This window comes from Syngnathoides biaculeatus, chromosome 23 (assembly GCF_019802595.1).
Source record: "Syngnathoides biaculeatus isolate LvHL_M chromosome 23, ASM1980259v1, whole genome shotgun sequence".
NCBI lineage: Eukaryota > Metazoa > Chordata > Actinopteri > Syngnathiformes > Syngnathidae > Syngnathoides > Syngnathoides biaculeatus.
The window spans coordinates 18,522,858-18,540,432 of NC_084662.1; the positions used below are offsets into that span (position 1 = coordinate 18,522,858).

General features: G+C 40.9%; 1 protein-coding gene across 2 annotated transcripts in view; it reads left to right on the forward strand.

Annotated features, from left to right (window-relative positions):
• Nucleotides 1-26: 26 nt before the first annotated feature.
• The window catches only part of LOC133496188 (neurexin-3b-like), a 246,715-nt gene continuing 229,166 nt past the window's right edge, over nucleotides 27-17,575 (forward strand). Inside the window, exons 1-5 of one of the 2 annotated variants that reach the window (XM_061811438.1) lie at nucleotides 27-723; nucleotides 2,421-2,423; nucleotides 7,768-7,782; nucleotides 8,303-8,329; nucleotides 9,642-9,653. In XM_061811438.1, the coding sequence (XP_061667422.1) occupies nucleotides 27-723; nucleotides 2,421-2,423; nucleotides 7,768-7,782; nucleotides 8,303-8,329; nucleotides 9,642-9,653 (754 nt within the window). Of the gene's footprint in view, nucleotides 724-2,420; nucleotides 2,424-2,623; nucleotides 2,630-7,767; nucleotides 7,783-8,302; nucleotides 8,330-9,641; nucleotides 9,654-17,575 lie in introns of both variants that reach the window. The other variant, XM_061811439.1, reaches the window with a different exon arrangement.

A 17,575-nucleotide genomic window follows, 5' to 3' on the forward strand; every position in this document is an offset into this window, starting at 1 on the left:
CCCCGTGCGTTCTGTTACTCTTTACAATGAATCCAAACATCCCCCCTGGGAAAGTTCTCCTCCTTCTAAGTACTGCCATGGCCCTGAGTGCGGGATTAGAGTTTACTGGCTCAGATGGTCAGTGGGCTCGATACCTGCGCTGGGATGCCAGCTCGAGAAGTGACCTGACTTTCCAGTTCAAGACATCCCAACCAGAAGGCCTCATGCTCTATTTTGACGACGGCGGATACTGCGACTTCTTACTCCTCACCGTGTCTGAGGGCAGGATGCAGCTTCGCTTCAGCATCGACTGTGCCGAAACCACCATTACGTCCGACAAGATGGTCAACGACAGCCGCTGGCACTTTGCCGCTATCAACAGGCACAATTTGCAGAGTGGCCTGGCCGTGGACGGTCAGACCAAGACTGCAGAGGTGCGGCCTCAGCGACAGTTTATGAAGATCGTCAGCGACCTATTCCTCGGGGGGCTCCCAGGAGACATACGGACGTCTGCCATCACCTTGCCCTCGGTCCGTGAGCTCCCACCCTTCAAGGGGATCATCACCGACCTTATCTATGGGAGTAAACTGCCCACACTCATCAACAGTCAGAAAGTACGCTTAGAAATGTTAGGCCTTTGCACAGAAAACCCCTGTGAAAATGGTGGCATCTGCTCACTGGCGGATGGAGAAATGTATTGTGACTGCTCTAGAACTGGATTTGTGGGGCGGTACTGCACTGAAGGTAAGAAAACTTTTCCCCTCCCTGACCGGACTGTGATGTGTAGAACACTGATTAAGATCTTTATTTAAGTGCTGTTCAACAAAATGCATCATCTGGATTTAAACCCTTAAATACCTTTGCTGTCCATTTAAAAGCATGTCTGAGGTTTTTCTTAAAAAAAAAAAAAAAAAATCAATATTTTTCAAACAATCTAAATGAGGAAATTGTTAGCATAATGAGACCTTAAATGTACACTGACTGCCGTGTTATGAGTTTTCAGTATGATTATAATGTTATTTACTCATCAAGGATGAGGTGACAAAAGGACTCACATACTTGTGTCCAAAGTTGAAGTGGTGATTCAACTCATTGACATTAGTAAAAGCTAAGTAAATTTTAAAAAAACCTAACTGTTTACTATCATTAATAATACAATACACTGGCCTTGATAATTTGTCACAATGGGACAAAAACAAAACCTTCTCTATACACACACCAAAAAAAAAAAAATAGTACCTAGTGGTGTCTTTCTTCTATCAATATTTTCTGGTACTGAGAAGAAAAAAAAAACAAATTTATGAAAAGGTACAAGTTGTCAGGAAAATAAACCTCAAGCAAAGTACAGATACCTGAAAATTCCACCTCAGCACAATAACGAAATATTTATACTTACCTACTTCCGACCATTGCTTGTTAAACAAATACATCAATCAGTCGAGAGTAAAGTGTTTAAACACTAAACAAAGTAGTCATGAAGTTGAAGAGGTTACATTGATTACTGGTTATCTAATTTAGTCACTTTCCTGTGTACATTCAGCTCTCGCGATACATCTGAGAATTCTTGACAGTGATCTGTGCACCGCGACATTGCAATAATTTCCATCGTTGCTGCTCTGATCGTCATCATTTCTCTTATTTCCCACCACTAATCCACTTCTGGCATTTTTTTCGATGATGTAAATCAATCCTTTTTATTGTCACTGACTTTATGTCAAGTGACATTGTTTTAAAATCTTGTGAGTTATGTGGAAGTGTCACAAGTCAGGCTCCAATTTCTTTGTTTGCTGTATGTTTTTCCTTGGATAGCGAGAAAACAATTTATCAAAAATGATTTGACAACAATGTGTGCTCTCACTTCAAAGTGCTCGTTATTCAGCAGGAATATCCAGAAACACCTGGTTGCACCCATCGAAGTGTGCAGACATTTTCATTTTTGGTAACAATATGTCAGTGTCAACCCACTAAGAACAACAAAATTCAAGCGTTTGCCTGGATGCGGTATAATTTGGTGTTGATCCAAATTCAGATTGCTTGTCCCTCATGAAGGACGATCACGTACTGTATGCTATTGTAGTTTTTATATAATGCTTGCTACGACTTAAATTAAAGCACTTTCTTATCAAAGTTATCTTTTTTTGGTGAAACTGACTCAGCTCCTGCAAGGACATGCGGGGACCCTAAGGTAAAAAAAAAGTGTTTGGATGAACTTCACTTCTTCTGTTTCTGTGCCAAGGTGATCTGTTTTTAGCAGAGAGTTAGGGTGGCACACGCACACAGATTTCTTTGATAATATTTTATATCCACATGTTTCAACGCAGGAATCTTTTGGGCATGTACAGTATGTGTAATATCATACATTTGTATATTGCCTCTGATCTCTAGTCAGGAAATACACAGTATATAAACTGTATATGTATGTGCGGCACAAGCATTTGAAGCTGGTTATACTCTATCTTTTACATGCGATTGGTTGCCAAGAATTACTTGACTCGTTTCATTTTCTAAAATACATCTCCTGCCATATCATACAAAATATACATCACGACCACAGAGAATTCATCAGTATGGCCTTCCATCAGGAGCTGCTTTCTTGATTCATCAGTGGAGATTGAAAAAAAAGAAAAAAAAAATACATGAACAGATGCATGTTGAGTTTCCTCCTCTGCTGACCTGTTCTTGCCAGTCTGATTTAGACTGGGTTGACTCCTGGGGGGATAAAACATCAGGGGAGTGCTCACTAAATGTTGTTTTTTTTTTGTGTGTGCAATCGAGACACACTGTCCAAAGGTATTTTTGCTGAACAGCAACACAAATTGAAGGTCATTGTGAAAATACGTACAATATTTGATGTGCTCTTTGTTTCCAATGTGGCCGTGTTCATTCAGTTTTGATATGAAATTCCAAAAGCTTGCCAATGGCATTTTTCAGGACAGGACACGATGTGCTGGTTGCGGAGCAGCCAAGCGGCAGAGCTGGACTTGTCCTCTTTTTGCTTGATCCCACTTGCCCATTTGCCCACTGCTTTTGCTAACCAGGGTCCCTTTTAATAAATCCCCAAGAGGCTGACAAGGCACCAATGATATCCTTGTTTTAAAATAGCCACATTTCCAAGAACAGTTTAGATAAGCAGATGAATATCCATACTTCAAGAGCATCTTCTCCACAGTCCTTTTTGCACACCAATTTTTCCAAGGAAGTCTGTTGTCTGAAAAACAACCAAAACATAAACAAAACATCCTTGATTCGCGTTCTCCAAGTTCCTCCTCAGAATGGCTTTCACAATGACCCCACCACTGCGCTTTCTGTCTGCCATTAACTGATGTAGCGGAGTGTTGATTACGCAACAGAGACGGGCAGCCATAATTAGTGGGATAATGAGAACAGAGATGGCAAATTTGTACGTGGAAGGCCTTCTCAAACACTTCTGCCAGACTGTCAACAAATGACACATTTCCTGGATCAAGCCCACAAGTTCTTGTTCAAGCAACCTTTTAACACACAATGTTGTAGCAGTTCAAGTCATTGGACTACGAGCATTTAATTGAAATTAAATGCAAACAACTGCTGAGCACACCTGTCTTTGTTGCCGTACTGTTGATTTTCTTCCCCATTCATGCGCAGCTGTCAAGACTTGTGCAAATTTATACATCATATTATTCTACTAAAAGGCCCAGACCTTGCATGCGCACGCCCGCACACTTATTCACAGTAATGGAACTGTGCGCAAACATACACACTTAGTGAGTACCGAGGCCCTGGAGCTGCTCGTTAAAATAGGCAGATGGTTGACTGAGTTGAATGGGCTTGGGTCGCGTTTCGCCAGCCACGCTGCTAATTGTAGCCTGCTAACCCACAAGGCTTAGAATGGCAATACACTCACTTAGTTTTCGTTAAATAACAAATGTGAAGATGAGGTTGTGGGATTCTAGGGAAATAGCACGTTTGGATTCAAAATATCAAGATTCAGCTGCTTTTCTGGACGAAACCAAACTAAACGAAAACATTGTGTGGCACGAGCAGTGGAGGTTTAATGCGCACAGCTTGAAGATTACACAACAAACCCAAATTATTTTAGTGTACACGGGAAGAACAAATCTTCAATTTTATTGAACCACAAAAAAACTAATCTCGCAACCATTTTCATCCATATGTCATTCAACATAAAATGGACAAAATTCAAATTCGGCCCCCAAAGACAACGTTGTAAATTGCAACATCCATCCATCCATCTATCCATTTTCTTAGCCGCTTATCCCCACGAGGGTTGCCGGAGTGCCGGAGCCTATCCCAGCTTTCATCGGGCAGGAGGCAGGGTACACCCTGAACTGGTTGCCAGCCAATCGCAGGGCACAAAGAGACAGACAACAGTCGCACTCACAATCACACCGAGGGCCAATTTAGAGTGTCAAATTAACATTGCATGTGTTTGGGATACGGGAGGAAACCAGAGTGGCAGGAGAAAACACACGGAGGCACAGGGAGAACATTCAAACACACAAGGAGGGCTGGAATTGAACCTGGGTCCTCAGAACTGTGAGGCCAACGTTTTCCAGCTGTGCCACAGTGGCTCCCAAATTGCAACACACTAAAAAAAAAACATTAATTATTACTGATCTCTGATCAAATTACATTCATCCATTTTTAGAGTTGCGTGGAGTTGGCGCCGACCCCGGCGTTCCAGTACATCATGTCACACATTTTCAATGTCACTTATGCTGGGCGGACTTTGTTGAGAGCCGTAATACTGCAGGCAAACGTATTCATCACTCACGTTGCATCCTGTTGCTGCGTGCATTTAAAAGCGATCACAAGTGATTTATTACATCCATGCATCAATGCTCCAAGTCAACACAGTCCACTGCGTTTCTGCGGTACCACTCACCACCGTAATGAGGACAAGTGCGACAGAAATTTCAAATGACAATTGAAGAAAAGCGAGGAGATCATTATCAATGGTCTGGATAATAATTAGGATACAGGATTGTAGTTGACCTCGTTTTTGTTCATTTTTACCAGGGATCAGTGCTCGTATGGCTTGGCACAGGCCAAAAATGCTGAAGCGTGCACTCGTAAGACAGTCTGAGGTGCGGTAACTACTTCCACCACAAATAGTCGGCTGTGAAACGCATTTGGTTTCTTGTCCCGCGTGAATGAGGATATATGAGAATTTATAACTATGTCAGGGCGACGTGCTGAAATTAGACACCCCTCGCTCGCCACACCCGCCAACTTTTGGCTGGCAAATCCACCGTGTGCTCCATTTTGTAGTCATCTTTAATCTCAATTTGAGTATGTTCCTGCTATTAGCTTTGGAAATATTAGTACCTTTATGGTAATCATGTGCATATCAGCCCCCATTCTTTTTAATTAAATTAACAGAGGGTGATCTGAAGTCTCTTTAAAACCTCGGGTTATTACAATGTGATATTCATAAGGTCAAGGTTATTAAGGGCTACACTCGATTATTTAATGAGTATGTAAAACGCTGGCTAATTTAAAAACCCCACATGCTGCATGTAGAATGAAGACTTTAAGAGCCGTTTTGCTTTAAAATATCCACTGGTTTGATAGAAAGCCAGTAATTGATGGCTCGGGCAAGCAAACTATTAAGCAAGTGCTGAAATGGTGCCTTCAGGCTTAGCTTGAGGGATTAATAAACAGACATGGGAAAAAAATGACAGTTACAATAATCTTACTATAAAAAGTAGGTCATGATGAAAAAAAAAAGAAAAAAATGGTGCAGGGACTTGCCTGATTTTAGTGCAGAGGGCATTTGTGCCTAGTGCCCAAGCGAAAAATTATGTTTGGATTTGAGTTGTGAAAAATAGAGCAGAGATTACGCTCAGACCACATGCCATCAACAGCACATTGGCTTGTTCTGGAGCATGTCGTATCAAGAGAAAGGGCTTTATCTGCATCTGGAATTGGTCGTTTGACACGCAAACGCAATCCATATGCTAACATTTTTACACATACGCATACAGTATATGCAAAAAAAAAAAGAAAAGAAAAGAAAAGAAAAGAAAAGAAAGCAATGCCTGTTCGTTCAAGCGTAGGCATTCATTTGTGCTGAGTACCACCCTGCTGTAAAACCGGAGCGGCACTGTCGTCCTTCAGCTGGCCGTCGTGTCCCCTCCCCCTACAGGCACATTTTGTCCTCCCCTTTCCTTTGCCAGTGTCATCCTTCTTACGTGGGAGGAAGAGTAGCAGCCATTTTGAACTCCCCAGCGGAGACAGGAAAACAAATCCCACCACAGTAGCCTCTTCTCCACACATTTGTCTTGACGTGTCGCCGCTTCAAAGTTTACCATTCATTCAGTTCTATTTAAGACTTCTTTACATGCCCTAATGCTGTCAAATAGAGTCAATGAATTGATTGAAATGATCCTCTAACATCCATTTGTGTGATGGAATTGAGGGTGAGCGCTGAGGACATTCACTTCACGGGCCTTCCTGTGTGCAGTTCGCATGTCATCCCTGCACTGGTACTCCGGCGTCATCCCACTTCCAATTCTTTTTATCCATCCATTTTCTTAGCTGCTTATCCTCACAAGGGTCACGAGAGTGCTGGAGCCTATCTCAGCATTCAATGGGCAAGAGGCGGGATAGACCCTGAACTGGTTACCAGCCAATCGCAGGGCACATAGAGACAGACAACAGTCACACTCACAATCACACCTAGGGCCAATTTAGAGTGGCAAATTAATGTTTCATGTTTTTGGGATGCGGTAGGAAACCGGAGTGCCCGGAGGAAACCCACGCAGGGACATCGAGAAGATGCAAACTCCACACAGGCAGGTCCGGGATTGAACCCGGGACCTCAGAACTGTGAGACCAACGCTTTACCAGCTGAGGCCACTGTGCCGCCCCCAATTGTTATGATGATGATGATTATTATTATTGAAGAACATTTAAATTCCAACGTAGTGCAGAGGCAAAAGCAGTACGTTAGAAATGCACACTGTGGTATATTTCTGTACAACAACTGCAAATGTCCTGTTTCCTATTCGGGACTATTAACAACATTAACATGGATTCCCTTTCATCAGACGTTAGTGCTCTGGTTTTATATTACCCATATTTATTTTAGTATGTTTTGAAATCAAGCATCAACATTTTATCACTGGCATCAGACACACTCTAATTTCTTTATAAGTACATGGAGTCAACTATAGGTGAGTTCCTACAAAAAAAAAAAAAAGGGCCACACTGTATGGGTTCCAATGTCTTGCAAATTGTCTCTTTGCTGTCATTAGCATTTAACACGTGAGCATTCCCCTGAAAGACCCCACTGGAAATTGAATTTGTGTCAAAAATAGAAGAAACAAAACAATGAGCGTTGAGGGTAAAAGTTCTAACAAGAGAGCATTTTTAGATCCTCAAAACTCGCAGCACATAAATCCTCATGTGCGGATTTATGTTTTGTGTATGTGTGATGCACCCTGCGTGACGTGGGTGCAGGATATTATGCTATTCTTTCAATATTCTAGTTTTCATGAGTTCTTTGGCAAATGTCTGATATCAATCTGTCTCCTTTAACAGATGGGACGGATGAATTTATTTTTCTCTCCACAGCAGATTTCAACTGAAGTAGTCTTTTTGATCATGAATGTCAAGGGGCAGCTCTTTGCTCTTTACATGAAAAGTAACTCTTGAGTGGTGGAACCTTCTTAGATTTTGCATGATAGACTCACATGCAAAAAGAAAAAAAAGCTCAAGTGTGTTGCTAATTGAGAAATTCTTTTTCTTTCTCCTCTTTCTCTTTTTATATGAAATCGCCAACAGTGCATAGAACCCCAGGTGAGTCTAAAAATAAACTCCCCTTCTTTCAGAGTTTTGTGTTATATATTTTTAAATGTCATCTTCACTATTTAGTGTTTTTTTAATTATATTTTTTATGCAATAATTGTAGTTGCTACATCACAATACTGTGCAAAAGTCTTGCTCGTTTGCTTTTTAACAGCCACAATCGTTATAGGTTTGAGCGAGATCCATATTTTGCACAACAGCCGAGACTAAACATAAATTTTTTTTCATTCATTATAATAATTATCTTTTTTTTTTGCATTAAGAAGGAGCTTGAGAACCATTTGGTAGTTTAAACAGAGTCTGGTGCCTTTTGCTAGGTGATATTTGCTCACATATTGTGCTGCTGTATCTCTGTATTAATCAAGCAAAAGCTTTCAAATGCACTCTGGGAAGCTTTTCATTTGGTTGTCATGGTTTGCCATCCTGCAAAGCATGCATAATGACAATACACGTTGTATTGGTGTGCTCTTTTTGATTTCTCTCTGTTGTTTGTGTGATGTTTCTATTCAAGGCCTAGCACACCTGAAGGCAGAGCAAGGTACTCTTCTCTTTCTTTGTACATTTCACTTGCTTGTTTTCTCCACCTGACTTGGTTTTGGGGCACAGTTTTAACACTGTGTGCCTTCACTACCTGTCCGTGTGCATTTGTTGCAATGTTTTGGGTTGGGGGGCTTTTGTGTGTGTGTGTGTTTGCGCTAGGGGAGGGTGCATGTCAGCATGGTATGATCTTATCTAACCTTAGTCTTACCCAGTTTTATGTGTATTACATAACCGTGCAGCGCTCCCTAGCCAACATGCAAGTGACTAAAATGTTCTTACCTGACCTTTGCTGTGAGGCAGCTCAGAAAAAGAAGTCATAGATTTCGCTGCTGGTCACCAATGTTTTGACCAAAGGGACAAGTTAACTTTATGAGGTAGTTTTCATCTGTACATTACATTTTTTCCTCCCCGAGCTCTTCATATTGTATCATTCAAAAATAATTGTGCTTTAGCTGAGGTGCACTACATATTATTTATCAGATGTTTATTGATTTATTTATTTATTTATGGATGCTGAGAAAATCTATTTTGTTCGTAGCACGGAACCATTTTGATTGGAATGGCAAACATCTTGAATCCTTGAATCTTTTTGTTGAGTAAAATAATTGAAAAAGGAAAATGTAGACATACTGTATTGATTTTTAGTTTAACAGAGACCAGTGATTTTGTTTTGACCCATGGCAATATTTGAAATCGTTCCACTAATCTGGAGCAATCTTAATGTTTGCATCAAAACAAGCACTAAAATGAGACATTCTGCCTCATCCTCCCATATTCTTGACCACTAAAGTAGGCCACTGAGGTTGCCCTGCCAACAGCAAAGACACCACCACCAGAATGACATCCATTTGTTTTTTAATTTTTGGTGAGGGCAGATACTGTATTTGTCGATTGAATTTCGTCTTGCTGTTGTATTTAAGTCGCAATTTTCCAAACGATGGCTTCTGTAGGGCTTGATTGTTTTTTATTTAATTATTTAGTACATTTGACAATTTTGGCCAGAAAACATCAAACCCTACATTGTTTTATTCAGAGTGTTTCATTTTTATGTGACAGTCTTAATAGTGTGAGGAAAGAAAGGGAACCAAAAGGGTCAAGATGTTAACCTTAACTATTATTCTTGCATTTAGTTTTCATTTTGTCATGTCATTTGCACGATTGTCTGTTGTTATGCATGAAAGTGTAAACTGACGGTGTTGAGGTTTACTGTAAACTAACTACGGCGTGTTGTAACTTTCTTGCTGCCTCCACCTGGGATGACCCTGTGCTTTCCTTTCTCTCTCCGGACCCCTTCTTTCTCCATTCTTTAGGTAGAAACAAAGGTACAGCAGCTTCTTTTTCTTCTGGCTTATTGCACTTCAACTGTGTGTGTGTGTGTGTGTGTGTGTTTGTGTGTCTGCATTAGTGGGTCTGCTGGCAGTGGTCAATCATTCGTTATGTATGTGTTCATTAAACTTGTTCATGTCCTGGTCTGCTGCCATATGTATGGCAGAGACTGTGAAAATCGGGGGACTGGATGTTTCCCTGCTAATGAGCAAGTCATGTGTCTACTGTCGCGTGACAGATGAGTGATTGAGTTGAAGCTGTAGATGGAAAAGAAATATGATGTCAGCGCTGCATGCTCTAGAGGAAGGACCTCAATTATTGCTGTTTAACAGAAAACGATGAGCGTCTGCTCTAATATAGATCATTCACTGCCCTTGGAAGCGCTGACTATTAATGACAGTGAGAAGATGTATTTGTGTGTACCTGAATGTTAAGCTATGCAAGTGCTTAATTGGATGCAACAGCTCGTTTCTAGGCGAAAAGATGTTGATTGGTAAATTAAACCTGACATTTGGCTGCATCTGTGTATTGCAATGATGCTGTCCTCATTTGTGACTCACTGCTTTAGTGTGTGTGTGATCATGTGTGTGTCTCCTTGAGCACCATGTTGGAGACCCTTAACTCCTGCCTCCCTTTTGGTATCTCCGTTAAACTTTTTCATGCATGCCACACTGTTTTGTTTGGGTGAGATGGTCACACTAGCGTAGCACAGTCGTGTTGCACAACATGCTCCAGCTGGATGTCCAAGCTCACTCCTGATGAGCGTCACACTGAATTGTTAGTACAGGTTTAGGCTTTCATGAAAAAATGACAACCAAAACAAGACCGCAATACCTCCTGATATGAGTTAATGCTCATTCTTTGTGCTTCATGAAATTAGCTGCAGCGGAGAATCAAATTCACCACATGGACTTTACTGCAATGTGTAATCACCTTAAAACAAGGTCATATTCTTACAAATTGAGGATAACATACATGAATAAAATGTAGAGGATATACTCATCTATTTCTGTAACGCTCGGTTGCGTCAGTTCATGCGCGGCAAGCCTTTGTCTTCCATACATCTGAGCTTTTTGTACTTCATAACGTAATAGCAAACTGACGATGTCCTCAAGGTTAATTTTGGTTTGCATCTTCAGGGAAAGAATGGAAAAACAAGCCTCGCTACTTTGAATTACACATTGGGACTCGTAGCACCAGGTGGCATTTATTCGGTTTGGCATGTGTTGTTTGCGCTTTTGGAAAACAACTATTAATGGCCAGAAGCTAAAGCTGAAATTGAGTTCAACTTTTCTTCTCATTACTCGATGAAAAACTAGTCCAGAATTGTGGCGTTGCAATCGGAAGTTGTTGGAATTGAGGCTATTGGTCAAATTGATTTCGGTCAGGACCAGCTGCTCCACAAGCACGGTCAGCAAGTACAGGTACATAAATGAAAAGGTCCTTCTAGACCTGTGGCTTTTCTTCTTGTTGCTAAAAGAAATACATCTAACCTGAGTAAAGCCCTTGACATTTTTACAAGGCACAACCTAAATTGTTCTGATTCTTTCCCCAAGGATGAACGTTTACGAGAGTGCGACACTGTATGAAGTACTGTTGCAGTGTTTGTTTGTTTTTTTCCTACAATGACTGTTTTCAAAATAATCTAATGTGCAACTTTCAAATCTGCAAATAAGTTCACCCGTATAAGAAATCTAAAAAGTGAAGATGCGTATAGCAGCCAGTCGTTGGGCTTCTAGCTACCTAGCTGTGAATGTTAGCAGGTAACATTAGCAGTCGACCCTTTTGTTGACTTCGCCATCTCTGCAGCCTCACAATTTCCACAAATGACTGTACCATGTAAGACTTTTGGGGTATTTCCAATGTCAGAGTGTAGTACCAGTGTACTTTGTACCCCAACACAAACTTCGCTGAGGTTGTGTCTAAACACAGAGCCAAGCTATATTGATTTTCTTATATTTGCTCCCTTCAGTGCATTTTGCCATTTCAGCATTCATTCTCTTTGCGGTCTTTTAATTTTGTCTTCATTCAAATTCTTGTCCTTTCCCAGTGTTTCCCCTTGGGCATTAAGTTCAGACATCCCTGTAAGATAAAATGCACAATTCATCTCCTCTGTCACAGATTCACCAATTCCAGCCTGACCATTTGTTCCCCTTGCACCCCCCTCTATTCCGTCTTTCTTGTTTCCTCACTTCACTCCTCCCCCATGGCTCTCTGCTACTGACCTCCGGGATCAGCCGAGCAAGACTGATTCTCACTTTTTCACGGATCATATAGTGCGTCAACAGTTATGCAATAGCGTCCAAGACTGTGTGAGAGACAGGGACCACATGAATATGTAAACAACATATTGTCATTTGCACTAATGCTGCTCCTGACCAAAAGGATATTTCTGGCTAATCATGGCACTGAATAGTAAATATGTTTGCTTGGACATATTTGACACATCATTACTGGTTTAGGCGGCATGGTGGAAGGACTGGTAGGAGTGTGTGACTCACAGTTCTGTGGACCGGACTCCAAATCCCAGCCCCGCCTGTGTGGAGTTTGCATGTTCTTCCTGTGTCCGCATGGGTTTTCTCCAGGCACCCCGGTTTTCTCCCACATCCCCAAAACATGCATGCATGATTGGAAACTCTAAATTGCCCTTAGGTCTGGTTGTGAGTGCAAATGCTTGTTTGTTTTTATGTGCCCTCTGAATGTCCAGGGCGAACCCCGTCTCCTCCCCGATAATAGCTGGGATTGGCTACAGCACTACAGCAACCCTTGTGAGGATAAGCGGCTCAGAAAATTGATGGATAATACTGATTTATCTAAATGTTTAGTGATCAAATGCTACAGCAATGAAAGTGGAAAAAACTGAAAGGAAAAAACAGAAAAAGAGACCTTCACTACTCAAAGTAGTTACGATCGATTTGCATTTATTGTACTGTTCAATTAGTCATATCAGCATACATATTTTATTGAGTCAGCTGAATGGCACATTCTGCACTCTTAGTCCACAGAAGATGTTTAGTTGAAAACAGGAATGCTGAATATTGTTTGAGAGATGCCTGAGACCATATGAATAGGATTTATGCAAAGAAGTAGGTTAAGATGTGTCTAGAAGGGCTCCATACAAGTGAGCGAGTGCAGGAAAAGGCTTAGGAATATGTGGAGAGTTTGTGTGTGTGTGTCTGTGTGTTCATGTGTTGGGATGATTTGGAGAATTGATTGCTGCAGCCATGCATATATGTTCACACCGGGAAGAAAGTAAACTTGCGTGGCAGCAGTTAGGTGCGACAAGCAGTTAACACTTTTGGAACACAACACACTGTCCTCTTTGCCTTGTCCATTGTTACATTAACCAAGGAGGTTCATGTTTTTGCCACATTGGGGTTATTTAAGTATGCACTTGGAAGACATGACATGCTCTCCCTGACTGTTCCAGCATTCCCTCTCTCACATACCCACTGTGCTGTAGACTCCATGTTGTTGACTGTTACCTCTCCGTCTCAATGTATGTGATACAGCTGCAAATAAATAAAGAAAAAATCCAGAAATCGCAATGGGTGATTTTTTTTCTTTTTTTTTTAACGATTTGTTTATGTGATACAGCAGCAAATAAGTATTTGAACACCTGAGAAAACAAATGTTAATATTTGGTACAGTCGCCTTTGTTTGCAATTACAGAGGTCAAACGTTTCCTGTAGTTTTTCACCAGATTTGCACACACTGCAGGAGGGATTCTGGCCCACTCCTTCACATAGACCTTCTCTAGATCAGACAGGTTTCTGGGCTGTCGCTTGCAAAAAACAGAATTTCAGCTCTCCACCTGTGTGAGGTCGTTAACTGCATAAAGACACTTGTCCACCCCATACAATCAGTAAGACTCAAACTTGTAACATGACCAAGACCACATATCTGTCCAAAGACACCACAGACAAAATTGTACAACTCCACACGGCTGGAAAGGGCTACAGAGAAATTGCCAAGCAGCTTGGTGAAAAAAGGTGCACTGTTGGACCAATCATTAGAAAATGGAAGAAGCTGAACATGACGGTCAATCTCAATCGGAGTGGAGCCCTATGCAAGATATCACCTCGTGGGGTCTCAATGATCCTTAGAAAGGTGAGGAATCATTCCAGGACTACTCGACAGGACTTGGCCAATGACCTGAAAAGAGCTGGGACCACCGTTTCCAAGGTGACTGTTGGTAATACACTAAGACGTCATGGTTTGAAATCATGCATGGCACGGAAGGTTCCCCTGCTTAAACCAGCACATGTCAAGGCCCTTCTTAAGTTCGTCAATGACCATTTGGATGAAACAGAGGATTCATGGGAGGTTTGTGGTCAGATGAGACCAAAATTGAACTTTTTGGTCATAATTAAACCAAACGTGTTTGGAGGAAGACCAATGATGAGTCCCATCCCAAGAGCACCATCCCTAATGTGAAGCATGGGGGTGGTAGCATCATGCTTTGGGGGTGTTTTTCTGCACATGGGACAGGACGACTACACTGTATTAAGGAGAGGATCACTGTGGCCATGTATTGTGAGATTTTGGGGAACAACCTGTTTCCCACAGGCAGAGCGTTGAAGATGGGTAATGGCTGGGTATTTCAACGTGACAATGACCATAAGAAGCATATCAAAGTTCTGGCGTGGCGTAGCCAGTCTCCAGACCTAAACCCAATAGAAAATCTTTGGAAGAACAGCAACAGCCCAGAAACCTGTTTGATTGAAAGGAGATCTGTGTCGAGGAGTGGGCAAAAATCCCTTCTGCGGTGTGTGCAAACCTGGTGAACAACTACAGGAAACATTTGACCTCTGTAATTGCAAACAAAGGCTACTGTACCAAATATTAACAGTGGTTTTCTCAGGTGTTCAAATACTTATTTGGTGTTGTACCACACAAATAAATCTGCAAAAACAATCATCCATTGCGATTCTGGATTTTTCTTTTTAGATTACCTCTCTCACAGTGGACATGCACCTATGATGAAAATTTCAGAGCCCTCCGTGATTTCTAAGTGGGAGAACTTGCAATATAGCAGGGTGTTCAAATACTTATTTTCTTCACTGTCCATCCATCCATCCATTTTCTTAGCTACCTATCCTCACAAGGATCACGGGGAGTGCTGGAGCCTAACCCAGCTGACAACGTGCAAGAGGCAGGGTACACCCTGAACTGGTTGCCAGTGAATCGCAGGGCACATCGAGACAAACAGCCGCACTCACAATCACACCTTCGGGCAATTTAGAGTGTCCAATTAACAGAAAAATACAGTCCAACCTATTAGAATAAAGTTTGAAGTCATGTAATTTTTTTATTTTTCAAGTACAGTACATTCCATACATATCAGTTGTATTTAACTTTTAAGAAAGTATGCTGCATTTTCATTTATTAACTGATAAAAAATTCAAGTAGTTCACACATTTTAATTGACTGTGGGACTTTTTTTTTCTTTCCCCATATTTAAGCATAGCATAAATGTTCATACAGTGCATGTTACAATGGCTTACAATTAATATTTTTTGAGGATAAAAGACATCTTTTGATGAATACTTAGGCCTGTCGTTATGGTGGTACAGAACATATTTGATGTAAGTTTTCTGTCCATCTAACAATGGCTTCATTTCACATTGTAACTATAAATTGCAAGGTAAAACTTGTTTCCACAAAGCTGGCAGTCATTGCCATTTAAGATCAACATGAATACATTTATAATGGCAAATCTAGTCGAATGATTTCAGCAAAAATATTACTTTGTAGTTTTAATTTCTTCAAAGCATCACGTTCATATTCCAGTCCACTGCACTTATTTCAAAAAATAGATAATATATTTTCTTGTTTGGGTACTTGGATCGAATGCAACTTTCCTGATAATATGCTTGTAATACACTGCCATTTTCAATAGATTTTACATCAATCTGATCGACTTGATTGGTATCAGCCGATAATCAGCATTTAATGCCAATCTGACAGCCGGCTTGTCATAATTTGCCAAGGATGTCATTAATTGGCTCTGTAATAAAACCTATACTTCACATAGCCATCATGTACAGTATATTTGAATCCAACGGCTAGTTTTTTTCAGCTTTCTCACAACTTTTGACACGACTGCAAAAATTTGACCGCCAATAAATGTATGTCAAAAAACAAAACATGTCGGTAGTGTGGGACAAACAAACAAGACAAAATTTGGTCTTTCACAATTGCAGGATGTCAGACTACAGAGCTTAAATCTTGTATTCCAATACCACCGCATCCCATCTTTTATGATCACTGGGCTATATCTTGTCAACTCAAATGCCACTGGATACACTCACCACCATGGCGACAATAAAAACAATAGTTTACTCCTCCTATAAGAAGAAAATAAGGAAAAAAATCATGCTGTTGGGTCATTTGCGAGCGGAAGCCGACGCTCGTTTAAGGTTTGCTTTTAATTTTATAAGTCTCGAAAGCAGACAACTAAACATTACGTAGCCTAGCAGGCAACTAGCACAGGTACGTACATGATTAGAATACATGTCCTGACTAAATAATACTGATACCCAGCAGATGAAGATACTCGGTATACACTGAGGAAATTAACATTATCCGCTGTCATAAACAGCACTGTGGCTCAGCAGTCAAGCGTTGGCCTCACAGTTCTGAGGTCCCGGGTTCAATCCAGGATCTGCCAGTGTGGAGATTCCATGTTCTCCCCGTGGCTGCGTGGATTTCCTCCGGGCACTCCAGTTTCCTCCCACAGCCCAAAAACATGCAACATTAATTGGACACTCTAAACTGCCCCTAGGTGTGATTGTGAGTGCGACTCTTGTCTGTCTTGATGTGCCCTGCGAATAGCTGGGAAGTAGTTCATGGTGTACCCTGCTTCCTGCCCGTTGACAGCTGGGATAGGCTCCAGCACTCCCCTCGACCCTCGTGAGGATAAGCGGCAAAGAAAATGGATGGATTAGTCATTCACAAGACTTTTTAATTGTTCTGTTTAGATGTACGCAGTCAATGAAGTTCAAGTAACTTTGCCAAATGTGTCATGGATTCATGACATACAGCATACAACAAATAGTGTTCCTCTCAGACCCGCAGCGATATAATAAACTAAACAGTTAAAAATGAATTAATAGATAAAAATAAACTGGTCTGTGTAAAATATGTACATTGTGCCTTATATTATAAACAGTATAACCAATATGTTGAATTTAAGTCCAAGTTAACAAGAACTCCAATTCCTATATATGCCTATTAATGCTTTTACACATAACTGTACTTATATACGTGACTACATTAGTTCCTATTAGCTTCCTAATTAATGACAAAAATGGTTTTGCAACAATAAAGAAAGCTCACCATTGTTGCGCAGTATTTGTTGGTGCTCTCAAGAAATTGGCTGGTTAAGATGATTAATGCCCTGTATCGTGCCATTAGACAAAAATTTCCAACTCTCACCCCTTTTAGAAGTCAAAGGCGCACACTAGCAGGTGAATGCCCTTGCTTTTACCGAGCCATTATGCAGATGATATGGAAATGAAGGCATCTGATTAGATTCTGCTTAGTCTGCGGTAGGTATTGGCATTGGGCGCCAATAATCAAGCATTCATCTGCTTCCAAAGCTGCATTGCTTGCTGTCTGTGAGTAGAAACTGTTTGTTTGCATTGTAACTGTCCAACTCTGTGTGGAGGTCGGCTTTGAAAAGTGTTGTTCAGTAAATGCATTTGTTTTCTCGGTTCTTATCTGAGTATCTTTATATATATATATATATATTGGTCACTGATTTGAAAGGGCTGCAGTTAAAATCAAAGACAAGTTTGATCAACTAGTTAAGCATACTGAATTTAGTTATATTTAAATTGAATTATTCTCTGTAGAGAATTTGAAAAGTGAAAAGTAAATTGTATAGTTCGCTAGGGTGGCATGGTTAACATAT